A 17,500-nucleotide genomic window follows, 5' to 3' on the forward strand; every position below is an offset into this window, starting at 1 on the left:
AGTGTAGGAACGCGCACCCTCACTCATTCACTTCTGTACGCACACTGACACACACACATACACATACACGCTGCCCATCCTTGCCCCAAACTCCTCCTCCTCCTCTTCCTTCCCCCTCTCTCTCTTCTCTTCTTCCTTTCCTTCCTTCCTCTCCCTCTCTCTCTCTCTTCTTCCTTTCTATATCCTCTTTTCCTCCTCCTCTTCTTCCCCTTCTCTCTCTCTCTCTCTCTCTCTCTCTCTCTCTCTCTCTCTCTCTCTCTCTCTCTCTCTCTAAGTTACCAAGGAATGATTTTAACTTTATTTCTCTCCCTTTTCCTTCCCTCTCTCTCTCTCTCTCTCTCTCTCTCTCTCTCTCTCTCTCTCTCTCTCTCTCTCTCTCTTCTCTTCTTCCTTTCCCGTCATTCTCTTCTTCCTTTCTATACCCCCTCTTCCTCTTCTTCTCCCTCCTCCTCTCTCTCTCTTCTTCTAAGTTACCAAGGAATGATTTTAACTTTATTTCTCTCCCTTTTCCTTCCCCCCCTCTCTCTCTCTTCTTCCTTTCGTTCCTCTCCCTCTCTTCTTCCTTTCTATACCCTCTTTTCCTTCCCTTTCTCTCTCTCTCTCTCTCTCTCTCTCTCCTTCTAAGTTACCAAAGAATGATTTTAACTTTATTTCTCTCCCTTTTCCTTCCCCCCTCTCTCTCTCTTCTTCCTTCCCGTCATTCTCTTTCTCTCTCTCTTCTTCCTTTCTATACCCCCTTTTCCTCTTCTTCTCCCTCCTCTCTCCCTCGCCTCCTAAGTTACCAGGGAATGATTTCAACTTATTTTTTCTCTCAATTTCCTAACGTAACTTAAACTTCAGTCTCCCCGTGTCTATATCAACATGGATTCATTGTTTCTTTAATTCACTGAGTCACTGTTTACATGGTTTATTCAGGGTTGTTTACATGGTTTACTTAGAATTGGTTTGGTGATGGCTTAAGTTAGTGGGAGCCTCCATTTTCTCTCTCTCTCCTTCTCTACCTCCCTCCTCCTCCTCCTCCTCTTCCCTTCGCTCCTGTAACCTTGGCCGATGATACCTCCCTCCCTCCTCCTCTTCCTTCCTCCCCCTCTCTCTCTCTTCCTGTATATAAGAAAGTTTAACGTTGCTTTACACAGCCCAGCTTCCTCCTCCTCCTCCTCCTCTCCATTCATTTGTCTTCTCTTCCTCTTCTTTTTTTTTTCTCTTCATTAATATTCTCCTTTTTTTCTTTTCTCCATTCTTTTCGATCTTATTCACTTTCCTTCCATTCATCTTTCTATCCTCTCGGTTCCTTTCAATTCATTTTCATTCATATTTTCTTTTCTTTATTCATTTTATTTCCTCTGTACTATTCACTCGTTCATTCATTTTCCTCCTCTCTTCTCTCGTTCATTCCTTTTCCTCCTCTCTTCTCTCGTTCCAATTCTTTCTTCATTCATTTTCCTCCTCTTATCCTCTCGTCCAATTCTTTCTTTCTTCATTTTCCTCCGCAATTCTCTCCTTCCAAATCTTTCTTCATTTTTCTCCTGTTCTCTCGTTCCCTTCCTTTTCCTCCACTTCCAGACCCGTAATTTTGGCAGGGTATTAGGGAAGGTCCACAGGGCATCACAAGTTCCTCAGGGGGGCGACCATACCAAATCGTATGAAGAAGCAGCAAACCACCACGCTCAGGAATTAAGGGCCGGAACTCTTTGAAATATAAGCACTTTTAGGGGTATTTCCAGGCCTTCTTTTGACCTGCAACGCTTTGTATCGCTTCTTAGGTCCTCCTCCTCTCGATCCTCGCTCTTTTTCACACGCCAATATAAAAAGCCACAAGTTCATAAGGGGGGCGACCGAGCGAACCACCACGCGTTATAAGAGTTCAATTTTAGGGGTATTTTGAAGCCGCCTTCTTTTGACCTGTAACGCTTTGTATCGCTTCTCAGGTCCTCCTCTTCTCTCTTCACACACCAATATAGAAAGCCCCCTCCCCCCACACACACCCATAGAAATTACGGCTCTGACTTCTCTCTCCTTTCTGGTAACGCTGCTCTCGTCCACTCCGGGCATCAGTGACCGCCGTGTGAAGGGCATTTTTCTTGCCGCACACAAATGCCAGAGAAAGTGTGGCGGCCTCTCACTCTAGTGGATGAGGCGAAATGTTAACGAAAGTAGACGAGAAGACAAATTAAGTAGTAAATAAGGTCTTCCTCTCTCTGAACCCTTCTCTTATTTCTCTCTCCTCTGTTTCATCTCCCTCCCTTCCCTCTTGTTCTAACTATATCCTTCATCTCCCTTCTCTTCTCCATCTACATTTACTTGCAACAATAAACTATCAATCAATCTCTTCCTCCTCCATCTTTTCTCTCCCTCTAAAACTTCCTCACCCCAGTTCGAGTCCCGCTAACACAACCTCTCATTGCTATTAGATGGTTAAGATTTATAGTGACTGGTTAAAATCAAGGTATCGGGTCACCTCTCCTCCCAAAACTGACCTGTCTTTTGGCTACTCTGGACTCTTTTACAGAAGCAGCAGGCTTTTTTTTCCCATTATTTTTGCCCTTGACCTCCCCTGCACAAAAAAGGTAGGTTGGAAGCTAATTATATATATGTGGATGTTTACCTTGCTTCATTAATTTAGATTCATTCTCTCATTTTCCTTTCCATCTCTATTCACTAAGAAATTAAAAGAAGTCAATGCTAATTATATATATAGCTGTGCCCTTCTTCATTCATTTTCCTTTCCATCTCTATTCACTAAGAAATTAAAAGAAGTCAATGCTAATTATATATATAGCTGTACCTTTCTTCCTTCACTTTTTTTTCCATCGTTATTCACTAAGAAATTAAAAGGAAGTCAGATGATAATTACATATATAGTTTTACCTTGCTTCATTAATTTAGATTCCACATTCATTCATTTCTTTTTTCATCTGTATTCACTAAGAAATCAAGAGAATGTCACATGGTAATTACATATATAACTGTACCGTTCATTATTTTTTTTCATTTGTATTTCTCTAAGCAAAGGCAAGTTGCAAGCTAATCTTCACACATACCAAATGAAGCCAAGATTTATGAATGGCGGATTAGAATCGAGGCAGAATGAATGGTAATTATATATATACATGGCTGTTTACCTTGCTTCATTAATTCAGATTCTTCATTCAGTTTTCTTTTCATGTATTCACAAAGAAATCGAAAGGAAGTCAGATGTTAATTATATATACATCTCTACCTTTCTTCATTGATTTGTATTTCTCTAAACCAAGGCAAGTTGCAAGCAATCATCTTCACATATACCAATCCATCATCCGCTCAAACTAACACACTTCAGCATTAACCCGGTAGCAGCAGGGATCATGTTTCTTAATGGTCCCTCTAAGCGAGAAAAACGAGAAAAAATCATCACTCACACAAACCATTTCATAATACATATCAAAGCATTTGTGATCAGTTTATGCATCATCTATTTTGGAGGGTTTAAATCATGGCACAAATTTGGCCCGTCGCTGCTACACGGTAAAGCCACAAATTTGGCCCGTTGCTGCTACACGGTAAAGCCACAAATTTGGCCTGTCGCTGCTACACGGTAAAGCCACAAATTTGGCCCGTTGCTCCTACCGGGTTAATATAAAACAACCTTGGCAAACCTCTTCTTCAGACATACCAATCCGCCATTCTCTCACACTAACACACTCATCATTAATATAAAACAACCTTGACAAAACAATTACTTTTATTGTACAAGATTTCTCCGCCTCTGTCTGGCCAATCTTTGTCACCTGCTCACACACACACAAGACAGAGGACAGGCGAGGGACGGCCCACACCTGTCCGGCCACACTTGTACCCCTCGGCAATGACTTGTACTTGGAAATAATTGCCCATTGGCCGTGAGGAGTAGGGGGGAGGGGGTAGTGATGGTAGGGGGAGGAAACAAAAGGAAATGGATTCTAAATTGTAATAAGTCTTTCTCTCTCTGTCTCCATTTTTTAATCTCTCGCTGACATCCAACTTCTACAGTAAAATCTACCACTAACACTACTACTACTACTGTCACTGCTACACACACACACACACACACGTACACACACACAAAAAAGTCTGGCTCACATAAAAAATAGTCAACTCATCATGTACAGTTTTGGATTTTTTTTCTTCTCATTTTTTATCAACAGGTCACTTGCTAAAAACATGTCCCAACACGCGGCTCTGAATACCTGCGCTCCGGCCCTTCACTCATCATCATCGTCTTCCTCATCCTCATCGTCGTCGTCATCATCATCCTCGTCGTCGTCATCATCATCTTCGGCGCCAGGGGCGGCGGCGATGGCATTTCCACCCTCGTCATCATCGTCCTCCTCCTCGTCATCATCATCTTCGTCACCCTCCTCATCCTCCTCGTCGTCATCATCATCGTCCTCCTCTTCTACCACCATCTTTTCCTTTGGTGCAAGGGAGAGGTGATGCATGAGATTATCCCGCCTATAATTTTGTTAAGTTTATGATTCTATCTAAGGTCTGCGGCTTGAGATACTAATATTCCTGCCAAAGGCATCATGCTCTGGTTGAGCAAACTTGTTGCTTCACCATCACTCAAACTGATTATCAACCCTTCCCACTGGCGCGGCCTTGACCGCGAGGCACAAACAAAGGCAGCTTCCACCACCAGTCAGACGCCTGCACCCACTGCCGTGAGCTCTGAACCTTCAGCACGCTGTGCCGCTGTGTACTGGATAACAAACTTTTCACCAGTGAGCTGCAGCTACATGGATGTGAAATTGAATTTATCTAATTTCTGATTGCATGAAGTGCATTTCATTCCGCACCCAAATATGGGCCTAAAATTGTGTTGTAATTTTTGTCATGTAAAATCATAACTAATAACAAGGCCCCTAATATTTATGAGGACGAGTGCAGTCTCTGGGATGAAAACCGACTGCAAATCAAAATACTTTGGTGGGCGGAAAAACTGCCACGAGCCGCCAGAACATGGAGGCTGCAGACAGGCACAGGAAAGAACAGCTTAGGGTGCATGAGAGGGTTGAGTAATAACAACCACCACCAAAGAGAAAAGGGACAGAGAACAACGAAGTATAAACAACACACACACACACACACACACACGTCTACGCACCTCCTTGGCACCCTTCTTCGCCTTGCCGTCCTCCCCCTTGGATTTCTTGTTGGAGTTGCCGCCCTCCTCCGGCGCGGCCCTCTTCTCCGGGCTGGTCCTCTCATCTTGTCTCAGGAAGCCGTTGTCGATCTTGCCGATGTTGAGGTTGAGGGCGTTGATCTGATCCTTCAGTGTGGCGGCGGCAGCGGCGGACGGCATCACAATACGCATGTTTCTGGAGGAGAGGAAGAGATTAATAGTAGTAGTAATAGTCGTAGTAGTAATAGAAGTAGTAGTGGCATATGTATAGAGAAGTGTACAGAATAAAGGCAACAGTATATAAAATTAATACATATGTGAGTGTAAAGCTTCAGTGAATTAAATTACATGCTTTGTGACTGTTCAATTAAATGTTTCTTAATCAAGTAAATGTTTCCATGCATTTGAGTTCAAGTAAATATAGGTCATTCATTTTTTTCTTCCATTTCTACAGGTAACAACAATGCCTTTTTTTTTTTTACAGTAAAGACAAACAAAACACATTGGTTAGGTATTTATGATGAACACAGGAAGGCGCCAATTCAAAGCCTCCTCAGACCTGCTCAGTTCAAAGCCACCCCACACCTGTCATCCCACCTGTTGTCTCCCCATACCTGCTCAGTTCAAAGCCTCCCAACACCTGCTTACCGGCCCAGTTCAAAGCCTTCCCACACCTGTTCAATTCAAAGCCTCCCAACACCTGCTCAGTTCAAAACCTCCCAACACCTGCTCAGTTCAAAGCCTTCCCACACCTGTTCAATTCAAAGCCTCCCAACACCTGCTTACCTGCCCAGTTCAAAGCCTTCCCACACCTGTTCAATTCAAAGCCTCCCAACACCTGCTTACCTGCTCAATTCAAAGCCTCCCCACACCTGCTCAGTTCAAAGCCTCCCCACACCTGCTCAATTCAAAGCCTCCCAACACCTGCTTACCTGCCCAGTTCAAAGCCCGCCTCATCCCCGGCCGCAGCGAGCACGTCCGTCACATCCTTCTTGGTGATGAATGAGTTGAAAGTGAGGAACAGCACTGACGGGTCACGTTCACGGTTGCCCTGTGCGCGAGGGAGGGAAAATAAATAAATGGAGGGATGGGATGGAAACGGAAAGTGAGCGCTGAGAGATAAGAGATATAGGAATGCAATTAGACAGCATGATTATGAGGGAGGAGGAAAAAATGTGATGATTGAAAAGGGATAGAATAGAGATTAATAAACAGTGGAAAGTGTGAGAGAGACGGAGAATATAAATTAGTGATGATTGAGGCTTTGGGATGAAACAGAAGTATGATTAAAAGAAGACTATATGGAGGAGGAGGAAAATGTGATGATTGAAAATGGATAGAATAGATTAATAAACAGTGGAAAGTGTGTGAGAGGGAGAATATAAATTAGTGATGATTCAGGCTTTGTGATGAAACAGAAGTATGATTAAAAAGGAACTATGAGAGAAGAGGATAAGAATGTGATGATTGAAAATGGATAGAATAGATTAATAAACAGTGGAAAGTGTGCGAGAGAGACGGTGAATATAAATTAGTGATGATTGAGGCTTTGTGATGAAACAGAAGTATGATTAAAAAGGAGACTATATGGAGGAGGAGGAAAATGTGATGATTGAAATAGAACAGAGATTAATAAACAGTGGAAAGTGTGCGAGAGAGGGAGAATATAAATTAGTGATGATTCAGGCTTTGTGATGAAACAGAAGCATGATTAAAAAAGGAGAGTATATGAGAGAGGAGGATAAGAATGTGATGATTGAAAATGGATAGAATGAAGATTAATAAACAGTGGAAAGTGTGTGAGAGACGGAGAATATAAATTAGTGATGATTCAGGCTTTGTGATGAAACAGAAGCATGATTAAAAAAGGAGAGTATATGGAGGAGGAGGAAAATGTGATGATTGAAAATGGATAGAATAGAGATTAATAAACAGTGGAAAGTGTGTGAGAGATGGAGAATATAAATTAGTGATGATTGACATGCAGTGTGATGAAACAGGAGAAAATGGAGGTAAACAATAAAGAAAGGAAAGAAAAGGTGGATAGATTGAGTTTGAATAAAGAAATAAATAGGATAGAATGTGTTTGAATAAAGAAATAGGATAGAAATTAGAATGTGTTTGAATATAAGAAATCAATAGGATATAATGAGTTTGAATAGAAGAAATAAATAGAATAAAATGTGTTAATAAAAAATAAATAATGTTGACAAATTAATGTGAAGCAAATACCAATAAATTCATAACCATCTTAAAATCATAATAAAGAAAGGAAACAAGAAATAGACAATAAAATAGATAATAAAGATAGAAAAAGAAAGAAAGAGGGAGAAAAAAAGGAGAAGGAAAAAGGGGAAATACAGGAGTAGGAAGAGAGAGAGAGAGAGAGAGAGAGAGAGAATCATACTTACAAATCCACCACTGTTATTGAATCCTCTTCCTCCTCTGTCTCCTCCTCTTCCTCCGCGGAAACCACCTCTTCCGCCACCACGATCTCCACCTCTTCCTCCTCTGAAACCACCACCGCGATCTCCACCTCTTCCGCCTCTAAATCCACCACCACGATCTCCACCTCTCCCACCCCTGAACCCTCCTCGGAAACCACCACCTCGATCACCTCGATCGCCACCACCTCTTCCGCCCTTGAATCCACCCCTATCCCCTCCTCCTCCTCCTCTTCCGCCGCCTCCACGTCCCCCCTTGAAGCCCACCTCCCCCCCGTCGCCGAAGCTGTTCCTCTTGTTTTCCTTCATGCTGTTGTTGGAGTCCTTGGGTCCCTTGCTGGCCTTCTTTGCTGCCAGGTTGTCGCCGCCCTCAGCGCCTCCCTTCTTCTTGCCTTTCTTTATTTTAGCTTCTCCTCCTTCTAGACCTGGTGACTGGGGGAGAGACAAGGGTTAGAAGGGAGAGAGGAAGGGGGGGGGAGGAGGAGGGAAGGTTGTGAGAGGGAGGAGAGGAGAGGAGAGTTGGAAAGTTTGGTTTAGTCGGTGCAACATCTGTGGTCATATGCTGGAGAGAGACCGAAGGGGAAGGAATTATAGAAGGGACACAACCCCTGATTAATACCTGGTACCCATTCACTGCTGGGTGGACAGGGGCGTTAGGTATCGGAAAAGCCGCCCAAATTTTCCACTCTGCCCGGGCTCTCTCAGTTAAGCTGAGTGTGCTAACCACTGCACCACGAAGCCCCCTGAGAGAGGAGGGTGCATGGTTGGGTAAGTCATGACAAAACACTGAACGAAACAGGGTTAGAAGGGAGAGAGAGGGAGGGAGGGGAGAGCATGGTTTGGTAATTCATGTAACAAAATTATAAAATGAGAAAATTTTGGTAATGACCATAAGAGCAAAACATAGTACAAAGGGCAATTATAGACTTTAATATTAAGAAAACACAGAAAATAAATATATGAAAACAACTTAAGCGTCACCTGACTAGACATGCATAGCTGGGATAAATATAAATGTACAGAGGCAATAATAGAGAAAAGGTAGACTCTGCTATTTATAATTATCCCCCTATACACTAATTAATAACCACGCAAGGTATGAACAGCAGACAGGTGACAAAAAACTAAAAAGTGGCCAGGTGAGATCGTACTAACCAACCCCAATACCTGTGCTGTGGGGGAGATAACCATCATTCAAATACATTATCAATGGAACGGCTATCTGGGCTATACCTCATTCTATGCATCAGTGGGGAGCATCTAGGCTATCTCTTGAACCCACTATCCCTTATCTCATCTTTAGCGAGTGTGGAGTGAATGGGGCCTCAACGCCACACTGTGTTATCTCTTTACGCCACGATCATCTCTGTTTCATCTTAAGCATCTTCTCTTTAACTCGCCCCCCAAGAAGGTTCATATTCTCTTCTTCCTCTTCCTCTCTAGGTCTATGATGCCTTGTCTCTAGGTCTATGATGCATTGTGTAGTTTATTAGGTAATTTCTCCTTGGTCTTCCTTCCTTTATGTCCTTTTAATTAATTTAGTCTTTAGCTTACAACCAAGAATCTACCCAAGCAGTAGCTGGGCATGATAATCTTTGAGCCATGGAGGAACTATATTTCCATACTAGCCAAATGATAAAAGCACATTCACCAAGGCTGATAATTAAGGCTCTGAAATGAGCCAGCCAGGCCACACGTCCCAAGCTTTAATGACTCAGAGAAAACAAAAGCAACAAGAATGAGAAATGCCATGAGGCCTTCCAAACACCTGTTCCTGTGTTCAGCAACTCACTATATTGACATACTAGACAAAAAAGCATTTTCATCCATGGATGATTATTGGAAGAGCATTGTGCAGTAGGCCGCCAGGCCACGCAGAATAAAAATTAAAACACGGCCTTCCAAACACCTGTTCCTGTGTGCCCAGCACCTCAGGCCTCAGTGGGGGAGCTAATTGTTGCGGCGGCGGACTCCAGCACACGACGACACACGCCTCCAGGACACAATGAACCAAACCAAAACGCGAAAAGTAAGTCTGCCTGACGTCGTGGTGAAGGCACAAAACAGAAATCTCTTAAAGGTCAATCGTTTTGGAAAAACCAAGAACAAAAATTCATGTATCAGTCAAAAATACTGCCCGTGCCCAGCACAGCGTGGCCAGTGACCTGCTGGAGCCGCGGGCGTGAGCCTTCCCCGGGAGGTCATCGGGGCACAACACGCGGCCTGCCAAACACGTGGGCGCCAAACTTTCTCACCCTATTTCCAAAATAGACGGGAAAAATCACCTCCTGAACCCCTCCAGACACACACCACACCCAACAAACACACCATATATATAATATATAAAAAAAAAAGCATTTCAAACACGTGTACCAATTCTCACCGAAATTTCCTTAACATGAGAAAAAAACATCTGATGACACTCCTCTCCAAGCACACCAAGCACACAGCACGGCCTCCAAACACACCGCCAAAAAACGCCACAAGAAAAAAAAAAACTCGAAAAATTCACCGCCATTTCAAGGTACTGCGGAGGAGCGCGGGAGCCAGATTACAAACACGTCAATATCTCCGTAAGTAAAGCTTGTTGACCCGCGTGACCCGACATGTTAAGAGACTACGACCTGTTCTCACCTTCATGACCTTCTGGAGCAACGTCAGGCAGGAAAATGGCAGCTAGCGAGGAGGTAAGGTGTGAGGTGCAGGGCGCGTCCGCTATGGTTCCCCGCGTGGGCTGAAGGAAGGACGGACAGACTCGCTCACAGGACGGTTCTCATTATTATTGGGTTTATTTATTATTTTGACTCTATTTTGGTGGTTTATTGTGTTTTATTTTATCTTTGTATTAATATGAATTCTTTTATCTTCTCCTTTCTCTCCTTTTCTCCTTATATTTTACTTTTTATTATAACTATTTGTATCTTGACTCGCACACAGGACGGTTACCTTTATTATTGGGTTTATTTGGTGTTTTAACTCGATTTTACTACTATATTATGTTTTATTTCATGTTTTTCTTAGTATAATTTATTTTTCCAGCGTCATTTTTCTCGTATTTCAGAGTTTTAGTAATTTTTCCATATCGTTAGGACTCCCAGGACGGTTTTCATTATTTTGGGTTTATTCTTTATTCAGACTCTATTTAACTGGTTTATTACGTTCTATTTTATCTTTGTGCTTGTGGTTATTTATTTTTTTGGCTTTATGCGGCTATTATATTTGTATGGAGTTATTTATGGGATATTACAGTATTTCCTAACAACGCACTGCCTGAATAACGAGTATTTAGCCATAATGAGAGGTTGTGAGTGACATAATAAACCTAAAAATGGAGGATAATTAATATTTCCACCATTATATTCCTTGACACGGCGAATATATATCAGATTATCGATTTCTGGTGTGTATAAAATATCGATCGTGAACATAACCAAACTAACCTTTCCTAACCCCAAACAACACCCTAAATAAATCAAACGTGACAAAAGAAACATAATAAAAGCCATCTAGATACTAACAAAAGCTACATAACTAAAATAGCCAATATCCTAAGGGTGAGAATATCGATCGTAAATATACCCAAACCAACCTTTCCTAACCCCAAACAACACCCTAAATAAATCAAAAAGGACAAAATAGACATAATATAAGGCATCTAAATAATAACAAAAGCTACATAAATAAAATAGGCAATATAAACAACTCTGCACTAAGGGTCCCTGTGTGAAGGCGTCTCCATACCCGGCGTGGTTTCCCTCCCGCGGCTTTTTCCTATTTTTGTGTCCGTGTTGCCTCCCGCGGCGCCTCCAGGACCCAGGGAGAGGAAAGAAGGGAGACAGGGAGGAAAAGGTACCAGGGAGAAGGGAGACGGAGGAAAAGGTACCAGGGAGACAGGGAGGAAAAGGTACCAGGGAGACGGAGGAAAAGGTACCAGGGAGACAGGGAGGAAAAGGTACCAGGGAGACAGGGAGGAAAAGGTACCAGGGAGACAGGGAGGAAAAGGTACCAGGGAGACAGGGAGGAAAAGGTACCAGGGAGAAGGGAGACAGTGGACAGGGAGGTGAAATAGTATGAGAAATAGGGCGGGGAAAGGGAGGGAGGGAGGAGGAAGATATAAAAGGAGGAAACAGGTACAAGGGAGCTTAAGGATAGGGAGAGAAATGGTATCAGGGATGAGGAAGATGGCAGACAAAGGGAGGTAATGCGTATAGACAGGGAGGGAGAATAAAGGTACAAGGGAGAAGGGAGACAATGGATAGGCAGGGAAAGGAACACTGACAGAGGGAGGATAAAGGTACGAGGGAGAAGGGAGACAGTGGATAGGAAGGGAGGGAGAACACTGAAGAAGGGAGATGAAAGACAGGGAGGATAAAGGGAGGGAGAAGGGAGGGAAAATAACACTGAAGAAGGGAGATGAAAGACAGGGAGGATAAAGGTAGGGAGAAGGGAGGGAAAAGAACACTGAAGAAGGGAGATGAAAGCCAGACAGGGAGGATAAAGGTAGGGAGAAGGGAGGGAAAAGAAAACTGAAGAAGGGAGATGAAAGCCAGACAGGGAGGATAAAGGTAGGGAGAAGGGAGGGAAAAGAACACTGAAGAAGGGAGATGAAAGCCAGACAGGGAGGATAAAGGTAGGGAGAAGGGAGGGAAAAGAAAACTGAAGAAGGGAGATGAAAGCCAGACAGGGAGGATAAGGGCAAAAGGGAGACAGTAGACAGGGAGATTAAATAGAAGGGGGAATTGGACAAGACAGGGAGGGAGAAGGGAGCTTATCTATTCCTTTGGTTAATATTAATTTTTCTTCTTATTCTTGTTTCTCCTCTTCCTCCTCTTCCTCTTCCTCTTCCTCCTCCCCCTCAGCCCTAATCAACCAGTCTCTCTCTCTCTCTCTCCCCAGTACCAACAGCGAGATGCTTGGCTTCAGGGGCGGTGGGCGTCCCAACGTGCGGAGCCGAGGGGGTTTCCGGGGCGGGCGAGGGCGCCAGACCACCATGCGTCGGGGCAGCCGGGGCCAGGGGCGGGGCGGGGCAGCGGCTGTGAGGAATAAGGTAAGTGGGTGTGAGTGTGGGTGTGATTGTATAGTTTTTTGTGTATGTGTGAGTGTGGGTGTGATTGTATAGTTTTTTGTGTATGTGTGTGACTGTATAGTTTCTTGTTTTCTTTTTTCAGAGTAGTATTTAGTGGACATTTTTGTTGCTGTTTTCTTTTATATATATTTGCTTTTGCTATTAAAAAATAAAAACAAGACTAATTTAATGTTTAAAGAAAAATTTGACAACCTAACCAAGAGTAATTTGATCAGCTTAAGGACAGAGCGAGTGTAATTTAATTAGTTTAAGGACCAATTTTGCAGTGAAACCAAGTGTAATTATATCAGTTGTTTACTCAGGGACAATTTTCACCTAACCAAGAGTAATTTCATCTGTTTAAGGACCAATTTAGCAAGCCAACCAAGAGTAATTTCATCAGTTTAAGAATAAATATTACATCAAAACCAAGTCTAATTTTATCATATCAGTTAAGGACAAATTTATCAACCCAACCAGGAGTAATGTGATCAGTTTAAGGACAAATTTTGCACTGAAAACAAGAGGAATTTCATCAGTTTAAGAACAAATGTTACATCAAAACCAAGTGTAATTTTATCATATCAGTTTAAGGAGGAATTTATCAACCCAACCAGGAGTAATTTCATCTTTTTAAGGACCAATTTCACAACCAGGCCAAGAGTGATCAAGGCCAGGGACAGATTTTACAGTCATTTCGTCAGTTTAAGGAGAAATTTAGCAACCACAGCGAGTTCAGTCCTATCAGTTTAAGGACAAATTTTGCACTGAAACCAAGAGTAACTATATCAGGGAGCAATTTAGCAACCACAGCGAGTTCAATCCTATCAGTTTAAGGACAAATTTTGCACTGAAACCAAGAGTAACTATATCAGGGAGAAATTTAGCAACCACAGTGAGTACAATCCTATCAGTTTAAGGACAAATTTTGCACTGAAACCAAGAGTAATTATATTGGGGAGAAATTTAGCAACCACAGTGAGTACAATCCTATCAGTTTAAGGACAAATTTTGCACTGAAACCAAGAGTAATTATATTGGGGAGAAATTTAGCAATCACACCGAGTTCAATCCTATCAGTTTAAGGACAAATTTTGCACTGAAACCAAGAGTAATTATATTGGGGAGAAATTTAGCAACCACAGCGAGTTCAATCCTATCAGTTTAAGGACAAATTTTGCACTGAAACCAAGAGTAACTATATCAGGGAGAAATTTAGCAACCACAGCGAGTTCAATCCTATCCGTTTAAGGACAAATTTTGCTCCGAAACGAGTGTAATCTCCCCAGTCCAAACAGAAGGACCCGTGCAGCGTGTACGTCAGCTTCATCAACCCCATCGAGGCCGTGTGTGCGCAGCAGCTCCTGGACGTCGCGCGCACGGCAGCCGCCTCGGTTAAATTTGGAAGGTAAGGTTATTTATTTATTTATTTTTTATTTATTTTTTTTTTTACTGACTTACAGTATACTGATTTTTTTTCTTTTTTGTTGAGTTGAAAAATTAAACGTAACTATTATTTTTATTATTATTATTAATAGTTTAAGGACAAATTTTGCAGTGAAACCAAGAGTAATTTGAGACTGGTTGATTAGGGCTGACAAGAATAAGAAGAAAATTATTATTACTGTTATTGTTGTTTATTTTAATTTATTTCTTTCCTTTTGCTATCTTTCTTTATCTCTCCATTCTTATTCCTTATATTTCTCTTCTCCATTCCCTCCTCCTCCTCTTCCTCCTCCTTCACCTCCTCCTCCTCCTCCTCCTCCTCCTTCACTTCATCTTTCCTCTCCTTCTTCCCTCCACCTTCTGATCTTCCTTTTCCTCTCCTCCTCCTGCTCCTCCTCTTCCCCTCTTCATTCCACTCCTTCTCCTCCTCCTCCTCCTCCACCTCATCTTTCCTCTCCCTCTTCCCTGTACCTTCTCATCTCCTTCCTTTTTCTCTCCACTTCCTCCTCCTCTTCCTGTCTCCACTCCTCCTCCTCCTCTTGTCTCTCCACTCCACCCCACCACCACCAGCTCACCATCACTCCTCCACCCACACAGACACTGCTACCTCACCTTCGCCACGGAGTCGGAGGCCAGCACCACACTTGCCAAGGCCGGGGAGGTGGAGTTTGGCGGACAGAAGCCTTACGTGGACCATGCCTACAAATCTCAGAGCGCGTGAGTGTGTGTGTGTGTTTCATTGGGTCGGGTGTGATTCTATAATTTTAGTTTGTTGGGGGAAACCTGAGCTATGGTGTTCAGTTTGGTGCGCTTATCACAAGATGGATGTAGATGCCTTTGAAGCAATATATAGTGGAATGGTGAAAGCAGATGATGACGGTGATGATTTGTATTGCAGGAAGGCAGCTGGCAAGAGAGGGGCAGAGGTGGTGCAGGCTTCCCCTACCAAGAAAATGAAGGTATGTACACACACACACACACACTTCTTTGGTAGCTCAGTCAGTTAAAGCGCTTAACTAAGGGCCGCTTTCACAGTCATTTTGTTTGTTTTGATCGTTACCAATGTCACCAATCAACGCTATGGTTTTCCACGTGAAACTGGCCTATGGGGTCGTGGCGGCTGCAGAGGAAGAGGTGTTGAGAGTGTGTGGTAAGGTGCGGGGCTAGGCTAACCCCGCAGCCGCCACCACTACCCCATCGGCCAGTTTTAAGTGGAAATTCTATAGCGGCGATCACTGACATTGGTAACAATCAAAACAAACAAAACAACTGTGAAAGCAGCCCTAAGGAATGGTTACTGTCCCATCTTGAGCAAGGGGGACCAAGGGTGTGTGAGGTCCTGGCAGTACCCAGAGATTGACTAATAAGCCTTGCTCTAATCAGGACGGTACTTGCTGGCGATTGACTAATAAGCCTTGCTCTAATCAGGACGGTACTTGCTGGCGATTGACTAATAAGCCTTGCTCTAATCAGGACGGTACTTGCTGGCGATTGACTAATAAGCCTTGCTCTAATCAGGACGGTACTTGCTGGCGATTGTGAGTCCAACTCGTGATCACGCCGTGGTGAAATACACACACACACACACACACACACACAAAGTTATCCTTTTTAAAACATATAAACCGGATAACTGGGGAAACATACAATCTTCTTAGAAACATAAAAGCAGCATTTACATATTTAGATGAAGAAATGGTGAAGAAACTAATAACATTGATGATACGTCCAAGACTGGAATATGCAGCATTAGTGTGCTCACCCAGATTGAAGAAAGAAATTAGAAACTTGGAAAGAATACAAAGAGCAGCGACTGAATTACCAGAAACTCTGAGAGAACATACTTATTGAAGAAAGACTGTAGAAATTGGGACTAACAACACTGGAGAGCAGAAGAGAGAGAGGGGACTTAATAGCATTGTACAGGATACAAGAGGGATTGGAGAAATTGGACAGGGAAGACCTAGTGGAACGTGACAGAAGTGTGACAAGAGACAATGGTAAGAAATTGAAGAAGAGCGACTGTAGGAGAGACATCAGGAAATACAGTTTTTCATACAGAAGCACAACAACATGGAACGGACTTGACGAGGAGACTGTGTGTGCAGAAACGATTCATGAATTTAAACCCAAACTGGATACTAAGAGTTATGGAGACGGGACAGCACGAGCCTTGTACGCCTCTTTTCCTGTATTTCACAACTAGGTAAATACACACACACACACACACACACACACACACACACACACACACACACACACCATAAACCTAGTTCCTCATTGTTAAACTTTCCTTCACTTTCTTTTCCTCCTTTCTCAAATTTTCTTCCTTATTTTTACTTCTTTACTCTTTGATTCCTTTCTTCGTCTTTTCTTCCTTTCTTTCCTCCTTAAATTCTAACTATGTGGCTTTCCTTCCTTTCTTCCCTATCCTTATCTTCCAAAACCTTATCCAATACTTCCCTTCCTTATCCCACCCTATCTATCTATCTATTTTCAGAGCAATACGGGCGGACCAGTGGAGAAGGAGGATGAGAAGATGGAGACACAGGAAGAAGGAGGAGGAGGAGGAGAAGAGGTGGAGGATGGAGAAAAGGAGGGAGAGATGGGAGAGAACTGTGCTGAGGAGGCTGCCTGAGAGAGAGAGAGAGAGAGAGAGAGAGAGAGAGAGAGAGAGAGAGAGAGAGTGTGAGATACTGTGACCTGTGTGTGTGAGAGAGAGAGAAAGAGTGAGATACTGTGACCTGTGAGAGAGAGAGAGAGAGAGAGAGAGAGAGAGAGAGAGAGAGAGAGAGAGAGAGAGTTAATTTTAATCAAGTTTTCTGTGTCAAATTTTTTTCCTCATTTTATATTCATGTCACAATAAAATAATAATAACAAGTTTTTTCAATATTTTCTTTTCCCACCAATGAAAAGAAAGAGAGAGAGAGAGAGAGAGAGAGAATAAAAAAAGATAAAGAAAAAGACAGACAAAAAGCAAGAAAACAAAAATGGAAGATGAAAAAAATATACATAAAAGAAAACAAACAAACGAAGAGGAAGAAAATGGAAGACGAAGAAGAGGAGGAGGAGGAAGACAGGAGCACAGGTGAAGACAAATTACCTGCCCGGCTCGCTGCGCATTTAATGGAAAGGAAAATGAATGAGAGAGTTTGGGATCGAATTTTTCTTCACCGAGAGAGAGAGAGAGAGTGTAGTGGGAAAAGAGAGTGAATGGAAGGAAGGGAGAAGGAAAAGAAGAGAGAGAGAGAGAGAGAGAGAGAGAGAGAGAGAGAGAGAGAGAGAGAGAGAGAGAGAGAGAGAGAGAGAGAGAGAGAGGAGAAATGAGGAGAAAGGAAAGGAGAAGAGAGAGAGAGAGAGAGAGAGAGAGAGAGAGATTCTTACAAGATCTTAATTTATTTTCTC

General features: G+C 42.8%; 3 protein-coding genes across 4 annotated transcripts in view; 1 reads left to right on the plus strand and 2 right to left on the minus strand.

Moving 5' to 3' along the window:
• LOC126982104 (neuron navigator 3-like) overlaps positions 1 to 104 on the minus strand; it is a 35,222-nt gene extending 35,118 nt beyond the window's left edge. The window contains exon 1 of the mRNA XM_050833833.1: positions 1 to 104. This exon is cut by the window's left edge and continues 35 nt beyond it. The gene's annotated coding sequence lies outside the window, so the exon portion shown is untranslated.
• Positions 105 to 3,703: 3,599 nt separating this feature from the next.
• Positions 3,704 to 10,361, minus strand: LOC126982106 (nucleolin-like). Its single transcript, XM_050833837.1, has 5 exons — positions 10,219 to 10,361; positions 7,552 to 8,016; positions 6,073 to 6,191; positions 5,123 to 5,336; positions 3,704 to 4,430 (listed from the first exon to the last, which is right to left on the minus strand). Exons 1-5 carry the CDS (start codon positions 10,222 to 10,224, stop codon positions 4,221 to 4,223), a joined length of 1,014 nt encoding a protein of 337 aa, XP_050689794.1. The 5' UTR covers positions 10,225 to 10,361; the 3' UTR covers positions 3,704 to 4,220.
• A 911-nt stretch (positions 10,362 to 11,272) lies between these two features.
• Positions 11,273 to 16,975, plus strand: LOC126982107 (uncharacterized). 2 transcript variants are annotated; one of them, XM_050833838.1, is made up of 6 exons: positions 11,273 to 11,433; positions 12,481 to 12,631; positions 13,939 to 14,057; positions 14,693 to 14,812; positions 14,994 to 15,054; positions 16,596 to 16,975. In XM_050833838.1, the coding sequence occupies exons 2-6, from the start codon at positions 12,494 to 12,496 to the stop codon at positions 16,731 to 16,733; spliced, it is 576 nt and encodes a 191-aa protein (XP_050689795.1). In that variant the 5' UTR covers positions 11,273 to 11,433; positions 12,481 to 12,493; the 3' UTR covers positions 16,734 to 16,975. The 2 variants fall into 2 exon arrangements, with proteins under 2 accessions (XP_050689795.1, XP_050689796.1); XM_050833839.1 differs by having other exon boundaries at positions 11,274 to 11,433; positions 13,948 to 14,057.
• The last annotated feature ends 525 nt before the right edge of the window (positions 16,976 to 17,500 follow it).

This window comes from Eriocheir sinensis, chromosome 50, assembly GCF_024679095.1.
Source record: "Eriocheir sinensis breed Jianghai 21 chromosome 50, ASM2467909v1, whole genome shotgun sequence".
NCBI classification, from domain to species: domain Eukaryota; kingdom Metazoa; phylum Arthropoda; class Malacostraca; order Decapoda; family Varunidae; genus Eriocheir; species Eriocheir sinensis.